At 31.8% G+C, this 24908-nt stretch overlaps 3 protein-coding genes across 23 annotated transcripts in view; 1 reads left to right on the forward strand and 2 right to left on the reverse strand.

Moving 5' to 3' along the window:
* The window catches only part of LOC102628997 (SH3 domain-containing protein 1-like), a 164098-nt gene extending 147980 nt beyond the window's left edge, over positions 1–16118 (reverse strand). Inside the window, exons 1-4 of the mRNA XM_052442265.1 lie at positions 16070–16118; positions 15731–15968; positions 15023–15124; positions 14745–14945 (exon numbers count right to left, since the gene is read on the reverse strand). Of these exons, the coding sequence (XP_052298225.1) occupies positions 14745–14945; positions 15023–15124; positions 15731–15775 (348 nt within the window). The 5' untranslated portion in view covers positions 15776–15968; positions 16070–16118. The remainder of the gene's footprint in view (positions 1–14744; positions 14946–15022; positions 15125–15730; positions 15969–16069) is intronic.
* Positions 1–24908, forward strand: part of LOC102613321 (receptor-like protein 15) — a 74911-nt gene that overhangs the window by 24005 nt on the left and 25998 nt on the right. For 8 of the 21 annotated variants that reach the window (XM_052442189.1, XM_052442193.1, XM_052442198.1 and 5 more), the window contains 2 exons: positions 4762–4836; positions 5200–5358. In XM_052442189.1, coding sequence (XP_052298149.1) covers positions 4762–4836; positions 5200–5358 — 234 coding nt within the window. Of the gene's footprint in view, positions 1–3667; positions 4098–4274; positions 4422–4761; positions 4837–5199; positions 5359–6320; positions 6468–6806; positions 6882–7223; positions 7380–7492; positions 7643–7736; positions 7902–8057; positions 8934–9077; positions 9366–24908 lie in introns of those variants that run through there. The other 13 variants (XM_052442190.1, XM_052442200.1, XM_052442207.1 and 10 more) reach the window with 11 other exon arrangements.
* Positions 11570–24908, reverse strand: part of LOC107175196 (SH3 domain-containing protein 1-like) — a 76440-nt gene continuing 63101 nt past the window's right edge. The window contains exon 11 of the transcript XR_008055033.1: positions 11570–11708. The gene's annotated coding sequence lies outside the window, so the exon portion shown is untranslated. The remainder of the gene's footprint in view (positions 11709–24908) is intronic.

Below are 24908 nucleotides of genomic sequence, written 5' to 3' on the forward strand. Positions count from 1 at the left end.
TGTTTGTTAATATTCATTCTTAGAGAGGTGAAAAAAATTACAAGTCTTGAATAACGAGGAGTTTAATTGCCTCTAACTTTACTTGGCCTTCTATAATCTCATTAATAATACAGAGAATTAATTATCTTTTTATTATTAAACCAAAGAATTAGTAGCAGTTAATATTAATATTGCCCACCCAAGAAATATGAGTGAATTAAAGTATTGGCAAGAGTTCGCTCAGAGGAGCATTTAAACCACTTCCTTATCAATTGCGGCAGCCGTCCATTAACTAAAACGCCAATCTAATACACGAAGAAAGAACATTTACAGACTTGGCAATTGAGTTCATTAAGAAGTAGCATCGCATTCGGGTGATGAGTTTCCTTTTGTTAATAATTTTAGTCTAATTTCAATTGTACTGAGATCGCTTCTCGAGGTAAGTGAAAGTTACAGATGTGGCAAAATAAATAATTAAATTAACAAAATGCTAACTAATTTTCCTAAATACCTAGGGTTGTACAATTTCATCAACCTGGAAGAATTGACATTAATGGACTGGTCTCCTCCCCATATAATTATAATCCTTCTAGAAAGCTAATTTTTATTAAATATTTTCTTTTAAGTTAATTTCAATTAAAAATTTTTTTAAGTTATATATACTCTAATGAGATTCTGAATTCCTTTCTTCCAATAATAATGAAAACGTATTAAATTAGAAATGAAAAAATTGGTGTTGATGATTCAACCTGTTTGGATAGATTACGCGAATAAAATTGAAATTTTGATTTAATTTTTGTTTATTGTTAATTCTCAGGCTATCTTAATTTCAAGAATTTAGAATGTTAATTTGGTCATGGATTTCAACCCATGAGTGTCATATTCTAGACTTAATGGTACCATTCTTTGATTGAGGGCAATGACTCTCACTCCTCTTGTAAAAAACTATTTTCAACTATTTTGATGACTTAAAAATTGATAGATTTATTGTTGTCATGACCAAATTATTCATTTTAATTAAACATAATTAATGCATCAAAGTTACCAGGTTTATGTTCTATCTTAATGCGCTTTTTTTTTTTTTTCAGTTATCAGCTATGCCCCTGAGGCATTTTGTAGAGTATAGCTTCTGCTTACCTCTGTTTCATTTTTTTTAATAAAAAAAAACAAGGGAAGGTTTTTACGAGTCATCCATTATTTGATTACCGTCAATCAAGAAAACGACCAAATTAATTTCTCTCCAAAATTTCCAAGAGCTAGAAAATTTTGTTATTTGAAAATAACATCATTAATTATAGAGTGGATCAAACCGCGTTATTGTCTTTCATAAAATTGATGTCTTTTTAAGAGTCAATACTTTTTATTTACGCAAACCAGTCGACATCAACTTAAACTTCCATATTTTTATTATTATTATGTTATTTATTTTAATCCCCGATTATTTGATTAGCCACTATATATATATATCAAGAAAGCGACAAAATTTATTTCTCATGACTTCCAAAAACTAGAAAACAACATCATTTATTATTTTTTTGCAACCCTAATTGACATCAACTTTAACTTTATTATGTTATTATTTCAACCCCCCATTATGACCTTTCTAATCCTCCATTATGCATCTTTTATAGTGCAAATTTAATTGCACATCTAAATAAATTGATTATTGTTACTCCACCACCAATATTTCAAATAGTCACTAGACCATTTCTGCCTTTAATTTTCCCTTAAGTTTAACTATTGACTGTTTTTAGCATCTTAAAATATACATTTATTTCTTGATTATGTGATAAAATTATGAAAATATCCATTTTAGCTTAAATTAATTGGAATAGCCATAAACATAACTTAAATTAATAGAACAAAATTATCAAGTGTATGTTCTATCTTTCTTTTTGAAGAATTTAACATATATAATGCTATACTATTAATAAATTTATCATTTAATATATATGTTCAAATATTTTATATATTTATTAATTGTTATATAGTCAAAGGATGAATGATTTTTCAGGTCTACATGAGTTGGTGCATCTGCAAGACTCAATTTTGACAACAATGATCTAAGGGGTAATTTACCTTGGTGTTTGACAAATTTAACCTCTCTTCAAGATTTACTTCCAATCTACTTACTGTAAATATCTCCTCATCTCCTCTCATTTATATGATAACCCTTGAAGATCTCACATTTTCAAACAATCATATTAGGGTTTTTATTATTAGCATCATTGTGTCAATAATATATGTTGCAGTAAGATTTTTTCAGACCAATTCCCTTCTTCAAATAATAATGGAAAAGTATTAATTTAAAAATAAAATGAATATGCATTGATTAAATCCTGATTTTCATCGATTATAGCGAGAGTTTCTCCAAATCAACTCCCTTATTCAAATAATACAGAAAAAATAGTAATTTAATAGTAAAATTAACAAGTGTTAATTATATATCCTAAGTTTCATCGATTATGTGATCAAAGGGGCATTGTTGATTTATTTCTTGTTCAATGTAAATTTTTAGGTTATCTAAATTTCAAGGATTTAAAATCTTTGTTCATGGATTACACGCTTATTAATTTTTCTGTCATTGACTGTCATATTCTAGACTTAATGGTACCTTCCTTGATCAAGGATAATTACTCTCTCTTCTCCTCTTATAAATTCTTCTTCCATTAACATCACTAGGAGTATGTTGACCTCTCAGACGTTAACTTCAGTGGAGAGTTTCCAAATTGATTGTCACAAAACAACACAAAAACTAGACACACTTGATCTGTCTAATAATTCTCTTTCGGTAAAATTAATTAATTTTAGGGGAATATTCGACCAACCTATATAATTTTAGATTGATCATTAATTAATTGGACGAAAAAAGTACTTGTGCTTTTGTGGCGACAATTGAACCAGAGAAGTGAAGCTGTAAAGATTTGGCAGTAGTAAATTGTTAGAAAGACATTAGGACAATTTCCCATTATTATAATTTTTTCAAAAAACTTTTTTACAACACATGCACCTGGCCAAAAATTTTATTTTGCTAACTAACAATAATTGAGTAGCTGACCGTATTGACTCCACCTACTTGCTAAAGTAAAAAAATAGAAATAGAATTTCCACAAAATGGCAAACATGTAAAATCTAATATTTGGCCGTGTGGAACAAAATACAAATTAAAAAAAAATAGAAAAAAGGCCTAAAGACTTTTAAAATGTGTGGAAGTCTTTCGGCCCTTTTATAATGGTGTGTTTTTCAAAGGAACAAATAATAATAATGACACTTCTACGATTTGTTTTGATAATCACACATATACTCTTTAATTTGATAAATGGTTACACAAATTTTGTTTACAAAAATATATTATTCATGTTCTGTATTATTTTTTAACATCATATTTTTATTTATTATAATTGTTTAAAGTTAATTGTTAGGTTGATATATAATAAAAACGTATAATCGTTCTCTTACTAAACACACATACTCTAGTTTCTGTTCATTTGTCATCTCAATCTCTCTCATTTATCCTTTGTTTATAGCTCAAAACGCGTCACTGTGGAAAATTATAGCAAAACGACAAATATGGAAAAAATGGGAAGAAAATTAATGCATGAAAGAGTTGCAGAAGACAACCAAATAAGTCAACTATACGCTAGTTGGGTGTATAAATTGTTAGATGTGTTATAAACAAATAGCATAGAGCCTTGGTTCGTTACAGAGATAGAAAAAGTGTGTGTGTTTTTTAGAACTTAAAGATATAGTTAGAATGGGTGGTTCAAAATCAAAAATGGTGATTATGTTTGTTTTGTTATTAATAATATTAGAAGGTGGGTGGAGTGAAGGATGTTTGGATCACGAGAGATTTGCTCTTTTGCGACTCAAACATTTCTTCAATGATCCTTCTGATTATCTTTACGACTGGGTAGATGGTGAGGGAGCTACTGATTGTTGTCTGTGGGAAAGGGTTGAATGCAGCAACACCACAGGCCGAGTGATAGCGCTAGACCTTTCTGGCACGTATTCGGGAGAGTACAGCTGGTATCTGAATGCTTCTTTGTTTACTCCCTTTCAACAACTTGAGTCACTTGCTTTACGTGGCAACAACATAACCGGTTTTGTTGAGAATGAAGGTGCTTCGTCTAATTCAATTAAATTACATTTCGCTCTCCTAATTTAAGTCGAATATCAAGACTGAGCAGCTATATGCATATTCATTCAATTGACAATTTTTACATATTTTTTAAAATGTTTAATTTTGAAATTACACCCAACATTATTTGTGATCTCTGTTTTGACTTTACTTGCAGGTCTAGAAAGATTGAGCAACTTGACGCTACTTGATTTAAGTCATAACTTGTTCAATAATAGCATCTTGTCATTTGTTGCTCGTCTTTCATCATTAACATCATTAGATTTATCTTACAATGGATTGGAAGGAAGTATTAATATTAAAGGTACATAATTAAAACGTCATCGCTTCTCCCAACTCTTCCATTAACATGCTAAAATAAGATTCAAGGCTTTGAATTCAATTTTTTTTATGAGTAAATATTAGAAAAATAGTTTTAAGCAATTCATAAATACAATTTTCAATGTTTCTCATAATTTCATCTTGTACTTTTGTATGTCTTGACTTTAAGATTAAAAAAAAAAATTACTCTAACTGTGAAGCAAATACCCCATGACTAATTTATCATTTTGCCCAGTTAAAAATGATAAAATTTATCATTTGTTTATATTGATTAATTAACTCTGTTTTAAGTCTTAAGTCTTGGCGTCTTGGCATATTTGCAGAATTTGATTCCTTGAGCAACTTAGAGGAGTTGGACATGAGCCACAATGAAATAGACAATTTAGAGGTTCCTCAAGGTAAACAATTAAAATATTATTCAATTATATTAATTTAATTTGTTTGATTAGGGAAGACCCAAAAGGTACAAAATAATATAATAATAATAATAATAATAATAATAATAATAATAAAAGAAACAGAGAATCTATATTATTTCAAAAAATAAAACGTAATACTATTATTTCAAAAATAGATTGTAATAATGATTTGATTCCGGTTCTTTAATCTTTACAGCAATTGAAAAACGATGTTGCTCTTTTCCTAAAGCATAAAATATGAAATGACTCCCAATAGAATTAATCATTTATTTCGTTTACTCTAAATTTAGACAATGAATCTTGATTTTCTTCAGTCTTATCCTAATTATTATTAATAAACAGGTTACAAAGGTTTGAGGAAGTTGAATTATCTTGATCTATCAAGAGTTGGAATTAGAGATGGGAGCAAGTTGTTACAGTCAATGGGATCATTCCCATCCCTCAACACTCTTTACCTGAGGGATAATAATTTTACCGATATAGCGACAACTACTACTCAAGGTAAGTAAAAGGTACAGATGTGGCCAAATTTATAAATAAATTGTTAATTAATTAATTTTCCGTATTATTAATAAAGCTAAATTCGTCGTTCTTTCCTTCTAATTCTAAACAGAGTTGGCAATTTCACCAACTTGGAGTATTTGACATTGGACTTGTCCTCACTCCATTGGACTTGAAGAATGAATTTATTAATTTATTTATTATTATTATTGTTGTTGCTGTTGTTGTTGTTGTTGAAGTGAGGTGGGCAAGCGTTCACTCAATTAATATGTGGGGAATTAATAATTACAATCCAAGGTAGAATTGTGGAAAATTAAAGCAAAATGAGAAATATGGAAAGAAAGGAAGAAAGTTAAGGGCATGAAAGACTGGGAGAAGACTAAAGACCACCAATTAAGTCAACTGAAAACTAGCTGGGGCTGGGTGTACAAATTGTTAGATATGTTTGTTATAAATAACATAGAGCCATCTTGTTGGTTGCAGAGGCAGAGAGGCAGAGAGGCAGAGAGACAGAGAGTGTGCATTTTGTTAATTAAAAATATATAAAAAATGGGTGGTTCAAAATCCAAAATGGTGATAATGTTAGTTTTGTTAATATTAATAATATTATAAGGGAGGTGGCGTGAGGGATGTTTGGTGCATGAGAGATTTGGTCTTTCGAGACTTAAAACATTTCTTCAATTCTCCTTATAATTTTTGTCACGACTGACCGTTGTCAAGGGGATGGGGCTGGGTGCAGGGTTGATTTACGTTAGAACAATATAGCCGGTAGTGTTGAGAATGAAGGTGTTTCATTTAATTTAATTAATTTACTTTCTCCCTCCTAATTTAAGTGGAATATCAAGACTAAACAATTATATGCATCTTCGTTCAGTTGACAATTTTGACATATTTTTTTAAGTGATTAATTTTGAAATTACACCAAACATTATTTGTGATCTCTGTTTTGACTTTACTTGCAGGTCTAGAAAGATTGAGCAACTTGACGATACTTGATTTAAGTCATAACTTGTTCAATAATAGCATCTTGTCATTTGTTGCTCGTCTTTCATCATTAACATCATTAGATTTATCTTTCAATGGATTGGAAGGAAGTATTAATATTAAAGGTACGTAATTAAAACGTCATCGCTTCTCCCAACTCTTCCATTAACATGCTAAAATAAGATTCAAGGCTTTGAATTCAATTTTCTTTATGAGTAATATTAGAAAAATAGTTTTAAGCAATTCATAAATACAATTTTCAATGTTTCTCATAATTTCATCTTGTACTTTTGTATGTCTCGACTTTAAGATTAAAAAAAAAAATTACTCTAACTGTGAAGCAAATACCCCATGACTAATTTACAATTTTGTCCAGTTAAAAATGATAAAATTTATCATTTGTTTATATTGATTTATTAACTCTATTTTAAGTCTTAAGTCTTGGCGTCTTGGCATGTTTGCAGAATTTGATTCCTTGAGCAACTTAGAGAAGTTGGACATGATCGGCAATGAAATAGACAATTTCGAGGTTCCTCAAGGTACACAATTAAAATATTATTTAATTACATTAATTTAATTCGTTTGATTAGGGAAGGCCCAAAATGTACAAAAACATAATTAAAAAAAATAAAGAAACAGAGAATTCATATTATTTCAAAAACAAAAGGTAATACTATTATTTCAAAAAAAGAATGTAATAAAGATTTGATTTCGGTTCTTTAATCTTTATAGCAATTGAAAACCAATGTTGCTCTTTTCCTAAAGCATAAAATATGAAATGAGTCATAATTGAATTAGTCATTTATTTTGTTTAGATCTAAATTTAGACAATAAATTTTGATTTTTTTTTCAATCCTATCCTTATTATTATTGTTAAACAGGTTACAGAGGTTTGAGGAAGTTGAAAAGCCTCTATCTATCGGGAGTTGAAATTAGAGATGGAAGCAAGTTGTTACAGTCAATGGGATCATTCCCGTCCCTCAACACTCTTTACCTTTCGTCTAATAATTTTACCGATATAGCGACCGCTACTCAAGGTAAGTAAAAGGTACAGATGTCGCCAAATTTATAAATAAATTGTTAATTAATTAATTTTTCCGTATTATTAATTAAGCTAAATTTGTTGCTCCTTCCTTCTAATTCTAAACAGAGTTGCACAATTTCACCAACTTGGAATATTTGACATTGGACTCTTCCTCTCTCCATATAAGCCTTCTGCAAAGCATTGCATCAATATTCCCTTCGTTAAAAAATTTGTCAATGATTGGTTGTGAAGTCAACGGTCTCGTACGCGGTCAAGGTAAAAGAAAAGTGTCGATTGTGAACTCACTCAATGGTGTCCTACGTGTTCAACATTTTTGTTTATTTATTTTATTGTTTAATGTTTCTGCTAGGTTTTCCTCATTTCAAGAGTTTGGAACATTTGGACATGGAAGGCGCGCTCATTGCACTCAACACCAGCTTTCTTCAAATCATCGGTGAATCGATGCCTTCTCTTAAGTACTTATCACTGTTCGGTTCTATTCTTGGCACTAACAGCAGCAGGATTCTTGATCGAGGTTAATCAGATGCTCCCACCCTCCCTTCTTAATCTATAATATTAATTTTCAATTCAATATTTAATTACAAAGACGAATCACTTATTATAAAAGAATAATACGCATTCATTAATCTTTATATTGTATTAATAATTGATGAATTTAATAACTTTTCAGGTCTCTGTTCGTTGGTGCATCTGCAAGTGTTGAACATTGCTTATAACGATTTAAGAGGTAGCTTGCCTTGGTGCTTGGCAAATATGACATCCCTCCGAATATTAGATGTTTCTTCCAATCAACTTACTGGAAGCATCTCCTCATCTCCCCTCGTTCATTTGACATCCATTGAAGAGCTGTATCTTTCAAACAATCACTTCCAGATCCCAATTTCACTTGAACCATTTTTCAATCACTCACGACTCAAGAGTTTCTATGCTGACAACAATGAAATAAATGCAGAAATAACTCAGTCACATTCTTTGACTGCCCCAAACTTCCAATTATCACGTCTCTCATTGTCTTCCGGTTACGGAGACGGTTTCATATTCCCCAAATTCCTTTACCATCAACATGACCTGGAGTATGTTGATCTCTCACACATAAAGATGAATGGAGAATTTCCAACTTGGTTGTTGGAAAACAACACAAAATTGAGACAACTTTCACTCGTCAATGATTCTCTTGGAGGACCTTTTCAGTTGCCAATTCATTCACACAAGCGGTTAGGAATGTTGGATATATCCAACAACAACTTCCGAGGCCACATTCCAGTAGAAATTGGAGATGTTTTACCGAGCTTATTTTCTTTAAACATTTCCATGAATGCTTTAGACGGTAGCATTCCCTCTTCATTTGGTAATATGAAATTCCTCCAAATTCTGGACTTATCCAACAATCACTTGACTGGTGAAATCCCCGAGCACTTGGTCGTCGGTTGCGTCAACTTGGAGTCTCTTGCGTTGTCAAACAACAGCTTAGAAGGTCATATGTTCTCCAGAAACTTCAACCTGACAAACTTGAGATGGTTACAATTGGAAGGCAATCACTTCGTAGGTGAGATCCCACAAAGTTTGTCTAAATGCTTCGTACTAGAAGGATTGTTCCTTAATAATAACAGTCTCTCGGGTAAGATTCCACGATGGTTGGGTAATCTCACAAGGTTACAACATATTATGATGCCCAAGAATCATCTTGAAGGTCCTATTCCAGTGGAGTTTTGTCAACTTGATTGGCTTCAGATTTTGGACATTTCAGACAACAACATATCTGGAAGTTTACCATCTTGTTTCCATCCTCTCTCTGTCGAACAAGTTCATCTTTCAAAAAATATGTTACATGGACAATTAAAAAGAGGTACATTCTTTAATTCCTATTCCCTTGTGACATTAGATCTTAGCTATAACCGCTTGAATGGCAACATTTCGGATTGGGTTGATGGGCTTTCTCAGTTAAGCCACCTTATCTTAGGTCACAATAATCTTGAAGGTGAAGTGCCAGTTCAATTGTGCAAATTGAACCAACTACAATTGTTAGATCTTTCTAATAATAGTCTTCACGGTTCTATTCCTCTCTGCTTAGATAACACAACACTTCATGAAAGTTACAACAACAGTTCTAGTCTTGATAAGCAATTTGAAATATCTTTTTCCATCGAAGGCCCTCAGGGAGATGTAGAAAAGAAAATCCGTGAAAATTTTGAGTTCACAACAAAGAACATTGCGTACATTTACCAAGGAAAAGTGCTTAGCCTCCTATCAGGACTTGATCTTTCTTGCAACAAGCTAATCGGTCATATTCCTTCTCAAATTGGAAATTTGACAAGGATTCAAACATTGAATCTATCGCACAACAACTTGACAGGATCGATCCCATCAACATTTTCAAACTTGAAGCAAATCGAAAGTTTGGATCTTTCCTACAACAAATTGAATGGGAAAATCCCTCATCAACTAGTGGAGTTAAAGACATTGGAGGTTTTCAGTGTGGCATACAATAACTTATCAGGCGAAATTCCAGAATGGAAAGCACAATTTGCAACCTTCAACGAGAGAAGTTATGAGGGAAATACTTTTCTTTGTGGACTGCCATTGCCCATTTGCAAATCACCAGCAACTATGCCGGAGGCTTCAATTGGCAATGAACGAGATGATAATTTAATTGACATGGACAGTTTCTTTATCACATTTACAACATCGTACGTAATTGTGATATTCGCAATTGTTATTATTTTATATGTAAATTCTTATTGGCGACGTAGATGGTTTTACTTTGTTGAAATGTGGATAACTTCATCTTACTATTTTGTTGTAGACAATCTTATTCCAACAAGATTTTGTCATTGAAATTAATTAGTAGCTTAATTTCGATTCTTTAAGTACTAATCAAGTTTGCTTAGGAAATATTTTTTTATTAAAATTGTAGTAGTATTTAGCATTATATAGCTTCCAACTTCCAAGCACTTCACATTTGTCTCTACACTTAAAAAACTGAGTGATCAAGTTTTGCAGATCTGGATTTGGAGCAGGATGGATCCAAACCCATATCTGTCCACCATAACGTATAGCTTCCCTATACTGTGCAGCATACTTAAATAAGAGAACCATCTCCAATGTTAAAAGCATTCACTCTATAACATTCATTTAGAAACTATATTCAGAATAATTTTAAAATTAAACACAAGAAATGAAACACACAGATACACTTGATCGCCTATTTTACTCTAAAAAAGAACGATTATTGTGCTATCATCATCTTCTTCACTAGCAACATTAACACCAAATCGATGGACCCATACATTTCATCAAGAAAGGTATATATCCAATAAAGTTGAAGCCTAACAAAAAATTCAAGAAGATTAATGCCTCGCCACAACAAGGGGCACAACAACATCAAAGTAGAGATTAAGCAGTATTCTCAAAGCTAAAACTCTCAAATCCACCCACCAGAATTTCATATCTCCTCAACAATTTTAAGAACTTAAGATAATTAGGATTTAACATTAGTTTTTTATATATTAGTTTCATAATTTACAAATCAATGAAGATGAAGATTATGCTAATAAATTCAAATTATACCATACATTCTCTAGATGTTACCAAAAATTTCTAAGTCAATCCCACATATTTCATAATTTTAAGACTAGAAAATTTCACTAGTTAGAAGTTTCATTACCTTCATGTGGAAGGTAAAGAACATTATACAAGTGATTCAGATTATATCATACATACTCCAAATGCAACTAGAAATTAACAAGTTCATGCGCACATATTTCATAACATTATGATTGAAAAGTTTCACAAAGAGAAATTCTAAATTCAATCTCTTGCATGAAGGCAGTTTGATTGATTTGAGTTACTTTCTTATCAAGCTACTAATATAAAATTCAAGTCAGGGAGAAAATAAATTAAAACTGGGAAGAAATAACAGTAAAAATTTGTTGCTCAACATGATGTGTATTTTTTTTCAAGGCAATTTGGAAACACAATTGTTACTACAGATATTCTTCTCAACTTGGAGATAAATACAAATATTAAAATGCATATGATCGCACATATTACTTCGAGTTTAGTAAGATTTCATTAAAAGAAGCAATCAAACCACTTATCAATTGTCGTAGTCGTTCTATAAACTAAAATAGCAATATAATACAAGAAAAAGAACATATAGATACTTGGCAAGAGTTCATTAAGAAGTCGCATCACATTCGGGTGAGGAGTTTGCTTCTGATATCTTGCTAGCTGGGGCTTTTTCTTGTCTTTCTACGTATGCCGAGGGAAACCAACCAGCTTGGCCCTTGCATTCACCTTCCGACCATCCAATAGGAGCCACCTTGAGAAGTTATAACTAAAACGGTGAATTAAACAAAAGTTGACCGTTCAAAGACCTAAGGGGAAAACTAATTCTTTTACGTAGGAGGAGTGAATTAGTTGTGATCACTGAAATAACAGCATAACTATGGAAGCATAACAAGATATAAATTCACACGTCTATAAGGGTAAACTGGGTGGTTTAGAACTGAGCTAGCAACCCTACTATATTCTGATTTGCACTTCAATGTAAAAGGGAATATATGGTAGGAAGAAAGAAAACCAACCATCATTTGTTAACTCATTGCTTTTCAATCACAATTTTAAGAACAAAATGCCATGTGCTTTGAACATCAAATAAGTATAAGCATTAGTTCTAAATTCCACATATCATAAGTTGTTAGAAGGATAAGTTAATAGCAGAGTAGAAAAATCTCTGTGTTGGTATTTAGAGGGGAAAGTACCTGGCGAACCACAACATAATCATCAATTGAAAGACTTAGCTCTCCATTTGCTTGAGCATCAAATGGATGTATAACCTGCAAGATAATGGGATAAATAGAACTTAATCTTAAAAAAAGCATAACAAAAGCAGCAACAGTAGCAGCAACGTTCATTGTAACCACTATGATCATGGCCAACAAAGATATATTAGAAACAAAATTCCATTTTTACTACGACATTAATATGTACTATACGATATCATGACGATTGGGTTACTAAGAGCTATCAAAGTCTAATAAGTTCTGTATAACTTTATGTAGTTATTTAAATTATGGATCAGATTTTAAATTTGAAATTTTGACTGCTCTCCACAAAACATGGCCTATGCACAAGAAATTCATAGATAATGAGGATTACAAGTGTCCGACATCTTTTGAGTGATGGATTTAACATGAGAGCTTATGGTCAGTCAATTTCCTCTGCCTAGCAATATAAGCTTTCTCGGCCAGATTTATCATCAAATACATAGATTTCCCCCAAGTCACATCCATATAAACATAGTTTTTCTAGGTAAACCAAGTAAGGAGTATCATAATTCAGACAATCATAAAAAGGCCCATCTAACTTAAGAGAAAATCTCAAAAAGAGGGATGCTGAGCTATCAGTCTTGTATCTATAAGCAATATCAAGACTTTACATCACCTGCTACATCGTGAGTGGCTACACAACTTTCAGTGGTTTGTCTTTCTTTGGCATGCCTAACTCAGCTTTGATGTTGCTGAGATATTGATAGTAGAGACACTCAGACACATGATACTTCTAGCTCATGCATTCTATCTAACTCATCCAACAACTATCTCTTTTTTAATTCATTAGTGTTTGCTAAACCTCATGCTTAAAAGTCCTGTTCTCCTAAACAAAGTTTCCTAAGAATGACTTCCTTAGCACCACAGTTGGACACTTTTAGAGCAATTTTATTTGGGGGAAAAGAATTTTCAAGGTGTTAACTAATAAATTTTAAAAAATAATTACAATTTGTCCTACGATCATATGACAATTTATCTGGGATGAAAGGATACAGATAGACATCTTCCACTTTCAAGACTAATCACTACTTCCGTAGATGTTGTGCAATAATACAAATACTTGACCAGATGGTAGTGATGGTATACAAAAATTTTATTGCTCCAAAATTAAAATAAGAATGCAATATGTTAAGCAAAAGGCTGTGCAACATCAAATTAATTGATAAGTTTGTAATTCAGTAAATTAACAACTTTCATGGTAAAATACAACAAATTTCTTTTGAAAAAAATAAAAAAAAATAAATCTTAAAAGACAGCATTCAATTTTGTGCGCATCTTATTTCTTAAGATTTTTCAGGAGGAGGGCAATAGAGGGACTTTCACCTATGCAAGAGAGCAGAAGCCTTACTTTCGCTATAAAGTAGACGTCATTCTGATTAATATGCGTTTGCAAATCAGCTCCATTTGAATCAGTATTCTGATAGACACATGAGGCATTTACATCCATTTCCATAGTCACATGTTGCGAGGAGGACTCATTTGATTGCTCCTCTAGGATCATCTAATTCAAGCAGCAAGGGTTGGAAGAGAATAAAAAGTCACAATTATTCTTTTGCATAAGTGAGACGAAAATAATAAATGCAATATTATCAGCAGTAAACAAGGAGAGAACACTCCAAGGAATAGATAGATGCGGACAAGCAAGTTAAAATGCATAGTTCCAAACCTCCGCATACAACTTCTCTAAAATAGCATTTCGAACAAGTGTTGACTTAATTCAACATTGTTGGAAAGATAGGCTTTTAGAAGCGGAAGAAAGCCACTCAAACCAAAGTGATTGTCCTTGTATTGATCAAGGGATGTAAACATATTACATTTGCAGGATGAGTTTTAATCACTCCCCTGATTTATTTGGGTTGCAGTAAAACTAAGCGAGCAACTGTTTGACTTTCAAGCAACATCTAAATCAGCTATTAAAATTCAAATAAAATTATAATAGAATAATAACAGGCCATCTTGCATCAAAAATTAAGTTTAATTTGTGAATTTTTTTCTATAGACATGTTAGTTCCTGCTATTGAAATGTTAAAAGCATTGAAAAATTATTCAATAAATTATGCAAACATTAAAATAGAGGACATATTAAAAAGTTTCTAATTACAATGTTAATATTTCCTATATTTTAGCATTTGCATATTTTAATTTATTTAAAAGCTACGTCGATCAATTTTGGGCATGAAGATTTTAGCTTCTACGAGACTTGATTGGAATATGCATACGAGTGTTAAAATATGATGCATCCAACGAAAGACAAACCACGTGTAGTCTTTTAATTAATCCAAAGTAGCAGCTCAAACAAATGACACTTGGACCAACATGCAATCATGAAGTGGCCAGAAAAAGGACAAATGCTACTTTGGCTTAAATAAAAAATAACATGTGACTTGACTTTTGCTGGACATGCATCATGTTATTAAAAGACAACAGAAATCAGTATGATAGTAATAAAAGTTGACAATAACATGAAGATAAGAGGCAGAATGTCAACACATTCATAGGCACACACAAAAAAGTATTAACATATATACCATAGCAAAAACTCTTTGATATGTCATCTGTTGCTGCTGTGATTCAACTGACAGCATGGCAGCTGTCGCTTCTCTACCAAGAGCCATTATTGTAGATTTAAGCTCGGTCAATCTTGCTTCTGCATTTCGAAGCTTCACAGCACTCTCTGCTGATATATCAGATTCCCTAATCTTTGATCGGTGCCTAAATACTTCAGCTGCCTGGTGAAAATATTCAATATAAATCTAATATAATTCTCATCTTGCCTTATACATGCATATGTTACCTCAAAGCTTACCTGGGCTTCAACTTCATGTCGAAGTTTGTCATAACGATGAGTCAGGTGTCGAGCATCTTCCAAAGGTGCTCCGTTGATTAACGCCCGTAGTGGCTCAGATACCTACATGTCCAAAAACCTGTAACATAGTTAGAAAAATGAAAAGAAAGAACGAAACCTCAATTAAAAAGTTCCTCCAACATAATCATGGAATTTGGGCCTACTTCAAGGATATATATAAGGATAATTTATGCAATTTTGGGTCTTAGGATGATTCATATTAGGTTAGTGTTCTTCTCTTCTGTATTTAAGGTTAAAATAGAAATAAACCTATGAAAATATCTAAATTAGGCCTGTAAGACATCCACATGCATCCTTCAGTCTCATGGATTTGATTTTACTATAGATGCAAGTGTCTTTATCGAAAATGCTTGGAGTCAATTGAGAGAACTCACGGCCAATAACTTGTCACACGCTAGTCTTTGCTAGTGATGTAAGAAGTCACAAGGTCTCTTCAACATTTGAACCAATAAAATTATTAAGTCATGGATGTCACTAGCAATGATTTTAATATAAAACATTAAATATTTCAGAGTTGTAACTTTAAAATGGATTCTTTTATTCAATATCATAGAACTAAGTTTCCTTATGAGAAGATAATAGTTTCGATAATAATTTTACATATAATTTTCTATATTTGAATTATTTTCTAGTTAGGGATGAACTAACCTGATCACGAAGAATCCCGAGCAAAGTTTCCCTCTCATTTTCCATCAAATCATGTGAAGTGCCAAATTGAAGAGCAGCTCTTGCAACGCAAGAATTGTCAATTTGATTCTCTGCTCCATACTTGCAACAATCTTCAGCCAACTTTCTCGCTACAATATTTGAATACAAAAATATTGTACACAAGAACTATAAAAAACTAATGAAAAATGCCAAGATGGAGCAGATGCTTCAATACTGCCTGTACAAACCATAAAAAAACTAATGAAAAATAAATAAAATCGAGAAATTTTACTAATTAAAAGTCTAAATATAATTTTTGAAAAAAGAAAAGAAACGGACTTGCTTCTGCTTGGCGACTTGTTCTCGGAGCTTGATTGCCTGTTTCTTGTTCTCGGAGCTTCTGGCACAGCTCAGAAGCTTTTGAACTGAATAACTTAGTAGGAAGCTCCAATTTTTTGTTGGCTACAGTAAAAGGATGTTGTTTTATTCTTCTTATACTTTACGCTTGCATCAGCTTAAATCACTTCTTAAACGCTTTGCTTTAACTCCACTGCTTCGCTGGGGGGGGATTTACCTTGGAACAAGTGGGGACATAAGTCCCCACTGAAAAAAAAAATTGTTTTAATAATTAATTTGATTTGCCAAAACTTCTCAATAAATTTTTCTTAAGCCCCCCATAATTTCTTTCAACAAGCAATTGATCTAAATGAGTTAATTTCTGTCAGTTGTATCCAAATGAGTTCTCTGCAATTGATATCATGGCACTTGAAATTCAACTTGATACATATATTTTGGATATGCGCACTAGTGCGAGACTAAAAGACATAAGGTATATCCATTGGTTTACTTGTTAATAATATTAGCATTGACTTTACCCGTTGCCACTGCTAGTGTAGAGAGAGTATTTTCAGCCATGAACATTTTGAAGAATTGGTTATAAAGCCGTGAGTAATGGATGAATGATAGTTTAATTATTTACATAGAAAAATACTTATTTAATAATATTGATAATGAACTTGTAATGCAACATTTTTAATGTATGAAAACTTGAAAGGACAATTGTAAACATATATTGAAGTATGATAAATCTTTCAAATTTATATATTTATTACTTTTTAAATTTTTTTATATTGCCGTTGAATGAGCCCCCAGTCAATCAATATGTTGTCTTCGCCCTGCTTCGTACTCTTCTATATATGTATCGGGTATGCAGTTGTAGTTAACGGCTGAGACTACGTGTTTGTTGACGTGGTAGTAACGTTACGAGTCTGTTAAACATTCGATGATTAAAGTATTATCAGTTATTTCAAAGGGACAAATAAGATTAGCTACAACACACCCACTAGTTTTATAAAATTCGAATGAGATGGAATAAAATAAAAAAATAAATAAGTAAATTGACTTTTAATTTTAGTGGTTGAATATATTTTGTATTCTCTTAGGGCACTGCTGTAATTATTCCTTAAACGTCAGTCATACCCACATATAATAGACACAAGAAATGAAATCTAAAATCACCTGTTTAGTTAAAGAATCATCATGAAAAAATTTTGCCATTTTGATTTGAAGATCCACATTTTGAACAACCAACTTATGTTCATCAAGAATGGATCATGGCCTGTGAGTAGAAAAATTATTTTTGGACAAATTATTTTTTTTAATAGAAGAATTTCTCAAGGGACTAATAAAATTACTAATAAAAATGTCAGACACACCCACGTACCATCGACACAATTGACTATGAGGATCCATGTTTTGAACTGCCACCTAATGTTCATCAAGAATAGAATATGGCTCGTGAAAAGAAAATTTTCTGATTTTGGCCTGGAATAAAAAGAAATTAAATTGAAGGAGAATCTGCTACTTTCTCATTAAGAAAGGCAGACATGGTATACCATGGTACCATACAATATAAAAAGTCTCCATTCTCTGGCTTTTCAAACTCTGAAGGGGGCAATATTCCCCAATTCTCCCGTGAAAATTCTGATTACGACATTGTTCATCGGTTGATACATAAGTACAAGTAGTGACAAAATTAGGAAAAATATGACTCATAAGTAATTACTAGGCAGGGCTCTTGAGAGCAACATTGTACTAGGCTTTATATGCAAACATGGTGTGGTACATAGAGCCCGTTGAATTCCACACTATAACACAAACCCAGAAAGACAAGTAATAGCTCAACTGATATAAAGACAAAAAGAAGATAAAATGATACAGAACAAAGAATTTCTAAGAGACAGCAACATACAATAGACTGAAGCCAATTGATCTGCTCATTGATTGCAGCCTTAAACTTGCAAATGTTTACTATAGCCTGGTGCTCTAAGAAGTGAAAATGATGCAAACCTTGATTCCCTGTTTACTTCCATTTACCATCAAACATTCTATTCATAAGAAAAAAATGTTTAGATATCTTGCCGTAAATATAGCCATTTGATTGTCTTAATAAAGCCACACACAACCATTCATATTGATCCACATTGCCACATAGCCTGATTTAAGCATACAACAGCTGAATGTATACTGACTCCTAACCTTATCAATACATTGGCGACAACTTAAGACGAAAACTATTTTTCCATCTCTTTTTTGAAATTTCACAATAAAACAGCACAATGTAAGAGCTGCAATGAAAATGGACCGTCTGGAACTATGGCGGAAGCTTCAACTAGTGTAGTGATTTGACCTTCTTATTAACCTAGCGAGATCAAACACTGCCCTTGATCTTGAACAGATCAATACGATACGCACAACTTATGATTGAATCCAGAAACAATCAAATCTTTAGCAAGAATAATTAATCAGAATCAAGAAACAAGTTTAATGAATATAAACCTATAATTGGAACAAACACAGCCAAAGAACCCAAGAATGACACAACGTACACCAAGGGAGAAGCTTTCCAGTGAGATTATATTGATGATCAAAGAAGAATCTTTTTACAAAGCTAACAAAAGTGATTTCAGAGAATAAGCTATGACCCTCTCTCTCTTCAATCTCTGTCTAGTTTGTTAACAGTGATGACCCCAATCTGCTTTGTTAGCCAGCTTCATAACTGCGTCAGTGACAAACTAGCAAACCCAGATTGAGCAGACTAACGACACGTGCATAACAGCTTTAACGAACTTGGTTAAAGAACTGCTCACATGTTCGTCACGCGTGTAGCTTAAATGATATCCAAAACGACTTCAACCAGATGCCGTTTTGAAGCTTATGAATTATAAGTGAAAACACGTGCTTGTCTCGTGACATTTAAATGCAACAACAAGCCCAAAACACTGCCGTTCCACTATGTTGAGTTTGCCATCTCCAAGCTTCACAACTAGCAGCGGACAAGATGATAATTTAATTGACATGGAGAGCTTTTATATCACTTTTACAACATTCTATATAATTGTGATATTGGTAATCGTCGGTGTTGTATATGTGAACCCTCGTTGGCGACACTGGTGGTTTTATCTTTATTGAAATATGGATGACTTTTCGTTACTATTTTGTTGTACATAACCTTATTCACAGGAGATTTAATCATTGAAATTAACATGTTAGTTTCATTAGAAGGCTGAGTGGTTAGGGCTGCTACCCTCCAACTTGGAGGGCAATAGTTTGAACCCACAAGCGCAATGTGGGGGTATTTCATTCTTTAATTACATTGTATAATTGAATAAAGATAATATTCTCTCTTACCTAAGTGTGAGTGGAGTAGACATCCTTCGAATATTAGCGAGGGTTAAAACTTGGGCAGAGCTCAATAAGTATTGATGTAAGTTGGTCCTAATAATAGTCTGATTTGTAAATATCAGTTATAGTCTCATGTTTCCTTCCTTAGTTATATTGTATAATTAAGTAAATGTACTCTTTTCTCTTACCCAAGTGTGAGTGGAGTAAACATCTCTCGAATATTAGTGAGAGTTAAAATCTGGGCAGAGCTCCATAAGTATTGATGTAATTTGATCCCAATAATAGTATGATTTGTAAATACCAGTTATAGTATCATGTAATATGAGTTGTAATTTGAGTAATAATTTCATGTAATTACAAAAAAAATGTTACTTTCATTACTTTTTTCTTCGTTAAAATTCTCAAGTATCAATTATGTTTGCTTAAGAAATAAAATTTCATTATGAAAATTGTAGCAGTATTTCCGAGCACCTCACATTTTCAATGATTTTTCATAAATCAATTAATCTGCCATACCAATATCAGGTTTAGTTTTTCAGACTAAATGATCAAGAAAGCAAACATACAAATTCACATTTTAGAGGGGTAAACTAGCTTTTAGATTTTAGAACTAGGCTAGCTACCTCACCAAATTCCAATCTGTACAGTGAACTACAAGATTAAGAAAATAATGTATTTATAGTTTAATTGAATCATGAGAAAACAATGTAGTCATAGCTCAATCGGACATGATCACGGAGAGGCATATTCTTTTCAAGTTAATTTGATCCATTTATAAGAAATGAAGTGGATTGAAGTTAAAAGTTCAAATAACAAATCCTTGTTCTTGAGTTTTACGACGTCGTTACTCCTTCAAGAGGCTGATTATGCAAGTGAATGCGGAAACAGAATGCATTATCCAATTTCACTCATATAGAAAATTAATTTTTTATATATACTAATCAACACTAGATTGATTATGTTTTGTATGTTTATATGCTAATCAACAATAAATTATATTAAATGAAGAAATGCTTCAAAATTTTCTAATTTAATTTAGAAAATCAATTATTAACATTAATATTCCTAATAAAAATTATTTTCCATCGGTATTCAAAATTTTCACTTATAGAAAATGCGTTTTACGTGAATACAAGTTATTGTGTAAATTTGAATGATAGCGAAAAATATTTTTTTTAATAATTGTAAAAATAATTAACCATAACAAATCCCTTGCGTAAATAATAATCATTATTTAAAAGGTAGAAAGATGGTTAGTGCACAATCAAATTTTAAGCCCCTACCTCCTCGGCCCAAGATTCAAACTTAGATGATCAGCCAAATAAAATTATTTGAAAATCATTTAATCAGGTTCCCGGGGCAAAAATACAGGATCCTTATTTGCATGATATATATGAATTAATGTAATTTATTTGAATTATCCAAATTCATTAGAGATAAAACTATAAAATATACCAAAAAAGTTAGAAGGAAGGGTGTGTTGGGATATTTTACAAACTATAGGAATCTGGTGAGATTTTGAGCCAAACTGTAGGGAGTTGAAGGCATTTGCCCAATATGTTTAGGCGTACACTAACCGTTATTTGATCTTGTTGTTGGTCCCGGATGAGCTGTAGTCTTATTTTAATTTTATTTAAACTCACCATAAGATTCGCGGAGCTCCTAACTAACTTAAATGACTCTGCAGAGCATGTCAACACATAGCATGTTTAACCGTTTTATTTGTAGAAGAATTTTATGATTTCCCATTAGCATTATTATTGAAGTGGGGCGGGTCAAATCTCAATTGCTTGAAAATTTTATTTATTATTATTAGTCTTGAAGTGGGGTGGGTAACGGTTCGCTCAATTCGAGGGGAATCAAATATATCATCCAAGGTAGAATTGTGGAAAATTAAAGCAAAATAAGAAATATGGAAAGAAAAGAAGAAAGTTAAGGCATGAAAGACATATACAGTTGAAATTGATAATCATGTTTCTATTTTGTTAACTAATCAAATGGAAAGCTGAACTGTAAACAAACATTAAAACGTGTGGACCAAGCTAGCTGCCCTACAAGTCTACAATAATAATTGAGTAGTTTGATACATCCTTCTATGAATTTCTACCCATATTGACTCCACCGAAATTTCCACAAAATTAAAAAAAAAAAAACTGAATTTCCACAAAATGCAAAACCCGTAGAACTTAATTTTTGGTCATGTGAACTAAGATGTAAATTAAAGAAAAATATAAAATTAAAAAAAGATAAGATTTCTAAAATGTGTGGAAGGTGATTCATGACTCACTGATATTACTTGCCCCAGATATAAAGGTAAACTTATCTAATTTCATTAAAAATAGTTGGAAAAAATTAATTAATAGAAAGCTACGGAAATTAACCCCACAAAAATGACTTTTTATAGAAGAATATATGTTTTTTAAAATATATTATCAAAGTGTATTTGATCAAATCTCAATTGGTTAGTATGGTTAGGATTTTGTGAACATCACTAAAAAGTGAAAACTATGAATGATATGGGTGATGCTTGCAATATGAATAAATAATGGACTGATTCAATTGATGATTAAATTTATATATTATTGATTATTTATGAATTTTCAGACTTGTTATGATGTATAACTATGTGATTTTGAAACTTGAAACCGTGGCAAACATTGAAAGGAATTATAACTTGAAATCATGACTCACGGTCACGGGGTATGCCATGATTCACGTGCACAAAAAAAGGTAGAATTGTGGAACTTGATAACCCAACGACAAATGCGGAAAGAAAGGAAGAAAATTAAAAGACTTGGGGCCTAGCCTGCGTGTATAAATTATTAGATTACTTTTCTTTTTTATAAGGGTAACCATCAATTTACTCCATAACAATCTCTAATTAATTTCTTAAAAATATCAAAACTTTAATTTATCTTTTAAACATCGTTACCTCTCCATTGGTTTTAACAGTTCAAAGGGTAAAATTATATTTGTATATTTTCTTGACTGTCAACTAAATGATAAATTTAAAATTCAATCTTATTATCTTGTTTTAATCCTCTATCAATCAAACAAGATTTCTAAAATATGTGGAAGATATTGCATGATTTCCTCAAACTACCTGGCCTGAACATCAAGGTAAATCTATCTAAAATAGTTGATTAAATCTCAATTGCTAAGTATAGTTAGGATTGTGTGAAAATCACTGAAAACTATGATTGATAGAGGCGATCTTTGCAATATGAATAAATAATTAACTGAATCAATCGATTTATATATTATTGATTGTTTATGAATTTTCGGACTTGTTGCGATATAATAGCATGTGATTTTGAAACTTGAAACAGTGGTAAATATTGAAAGGAATTAATTTGAAAGCATGATCCGTGGGGTATGTGATGAATCATGTGTACAAAAAGGCGGAATTGTGGAAATTTATAACAGAACGATAAATATGGTAAGAAAGGAAGAAAATTGAAAGACTTGGGGTCTGGCCTGGGTGTATTTTCTAACAGTCCAATGGACAAAATTATATTTGTATACTTTCTTAACAGTCAACTGATTGATAAAAGTCAAAACTGGTCTTTTTTTTTTTCCTTGTTTCAATCCCCTCTCAATCAAAAAAGTTTCCTTGTCTAAGCAATGAGGAATATGGCTGAAAAGATTGCTATTAGAAAGATTTATCAATTGTAATTGGTTCAAAATTGAATAGACACTTCATTTTTAAGATTGTTATGAGTCAATATAGGTCCTATTTGGGATTAAGTTCTTGTAATTTTTAAGCTACAGCGACTGTGGAAAAAAATTTATAATTATGAAATAAGAGTTAAAAATATGTAATAAATATAAATTTTAAATAATAGTTTTGACAAAATTATAAAATATATAATATATTTTTCATAATACAAGTAAAAGATCATATCAATATAGCTTGCAAGCCACAACAGTTATTGTTTACCAAACAATTTAGTGTTGTAACTTTCAAGTTACAGCTGCCCAATCTCAATTTCAAACGCACTTATAAAGTGACTTGCTTCAAAAGCCTAGCAACCCAAATTGGAATGCTTTCATTCAAGTGGCTATAACTAAGATATAACGTCCCTAAGGAAGAGTAATTAAAAAATGTACCTTCTTTAACATGTTCGTATGGCATTTTTTTTTTTATAAGTGAATTTGTGTGATAGAGAGAGGATGTAAGCAAGATAGTAAACTCCTAAATATATTATTGTTTGTAATGTCTAAACTTTGATGCGAATCAAGCTGATAAAACTCCATTGAAATTAGACCTTCAAGAATACGGTTCTTGGGCATTATAAAATGTTGTAATGTTGAGAGATTACCCAACCATTATGGAATCCTACCAAGATAATTGTTACCACTAAGATACAATCCTTCTAGTGAACAACAATTAGACAAATTTTTTGGAGATCTCTCTTACAAAGTGATTACCATCCAATCACAATTTTGAATGAAAATAAATTTTTTTATTGGGAGTTTGACCTTAACATTAAATTTAGACAATGAATTTTAACTTTCTACAGTTATTAAGCAGATTACGGACATTTGAGGAATTTGAAAACATTTCATCTATCGAAAGTTAAAATTAGAGATGGAAGATAGGTGCTACAGCTAATGGGAACATTAATTCCTGTCCCTCATCACACTTTATTTTGGGTCTAATAATTTTACGGCAGCATTGACCACTGCTCAAGGCAAGTAAAACTTACAAATGTGTGGCAAAATAAATAATTAAGTACATAAACTGTTAACTAATTTTCTTGATGTATACAGCTAAAGTAGTTGTTCCCCTTTAAAAAAAAAATGTTAAACAATTTCGGCTGAGCCTGCTTGTGGTTTTGATAAAAAGGAGGGGCTGGCTTCAAATATTTGAATAGGCATCTCCGCCGTACCTCAAACAAATCTGTCATTATTTGTGCCATGAAACATGTTTCGGCTGTCAAAGTCATGAGAGGGTTGATGACGCTACTACGTATGAATATGATGACACACCAGCCGACAGTGTAGTAACAGCTCAAAAACAAAATCTACCAAAATCAACGAAAGTTAATAAAAATTTATTTTATTAATAAAAATAAATAAATAACTTATTATTTTTGGAGACGTGTGTAGTTGAGTCTGTGGACTGAAATGGAAAATATGAAGAAGTTCAGAGTCGTTGTGCAGATTGACTTCAGTTAAATGGGTCTAGTAGATATTTTATGCTGACGTGGCACGAATTAGTTATAACCTGTTACAACGTTTCCAGAAACATCAGTATAAATAGAAGCTGATGAGCAGTGCCTGTTGTACGATCCTTTTTCTTCTTCAGTTGTTCGTCAATTTGCATAGAATCTGTTTCATTGTGATCTGTGCAAAGTCTTCTGTAAATCTACTTATGTTTCATTAGTTGTTGATCAATAACGAGAGTAAATTTTTCCTTCAAATCTTGCTGTAAATTTTTCTTTTTTTTTTTTTTTAGTTCTGGTTTCTTAATTCAATTGAATTTCTTGGT

This window comes from Citrus sinensis, chromosome 5 (genome assembly GCF_022201045.2).
Source record: "Citrus sinensis cultivar Valencia sweet orange chromosome 5, DVS_A1.0, whole genome shotgun sequence".
In the NCBI taxonomy this organism is placed as follows: domain Eukaryota; kingdom Viridiplantae; phylum Streptophyta; class Magnoliopsida; order Sapindales; family Rutaceae; genus Citrus; species Citrus sinensis.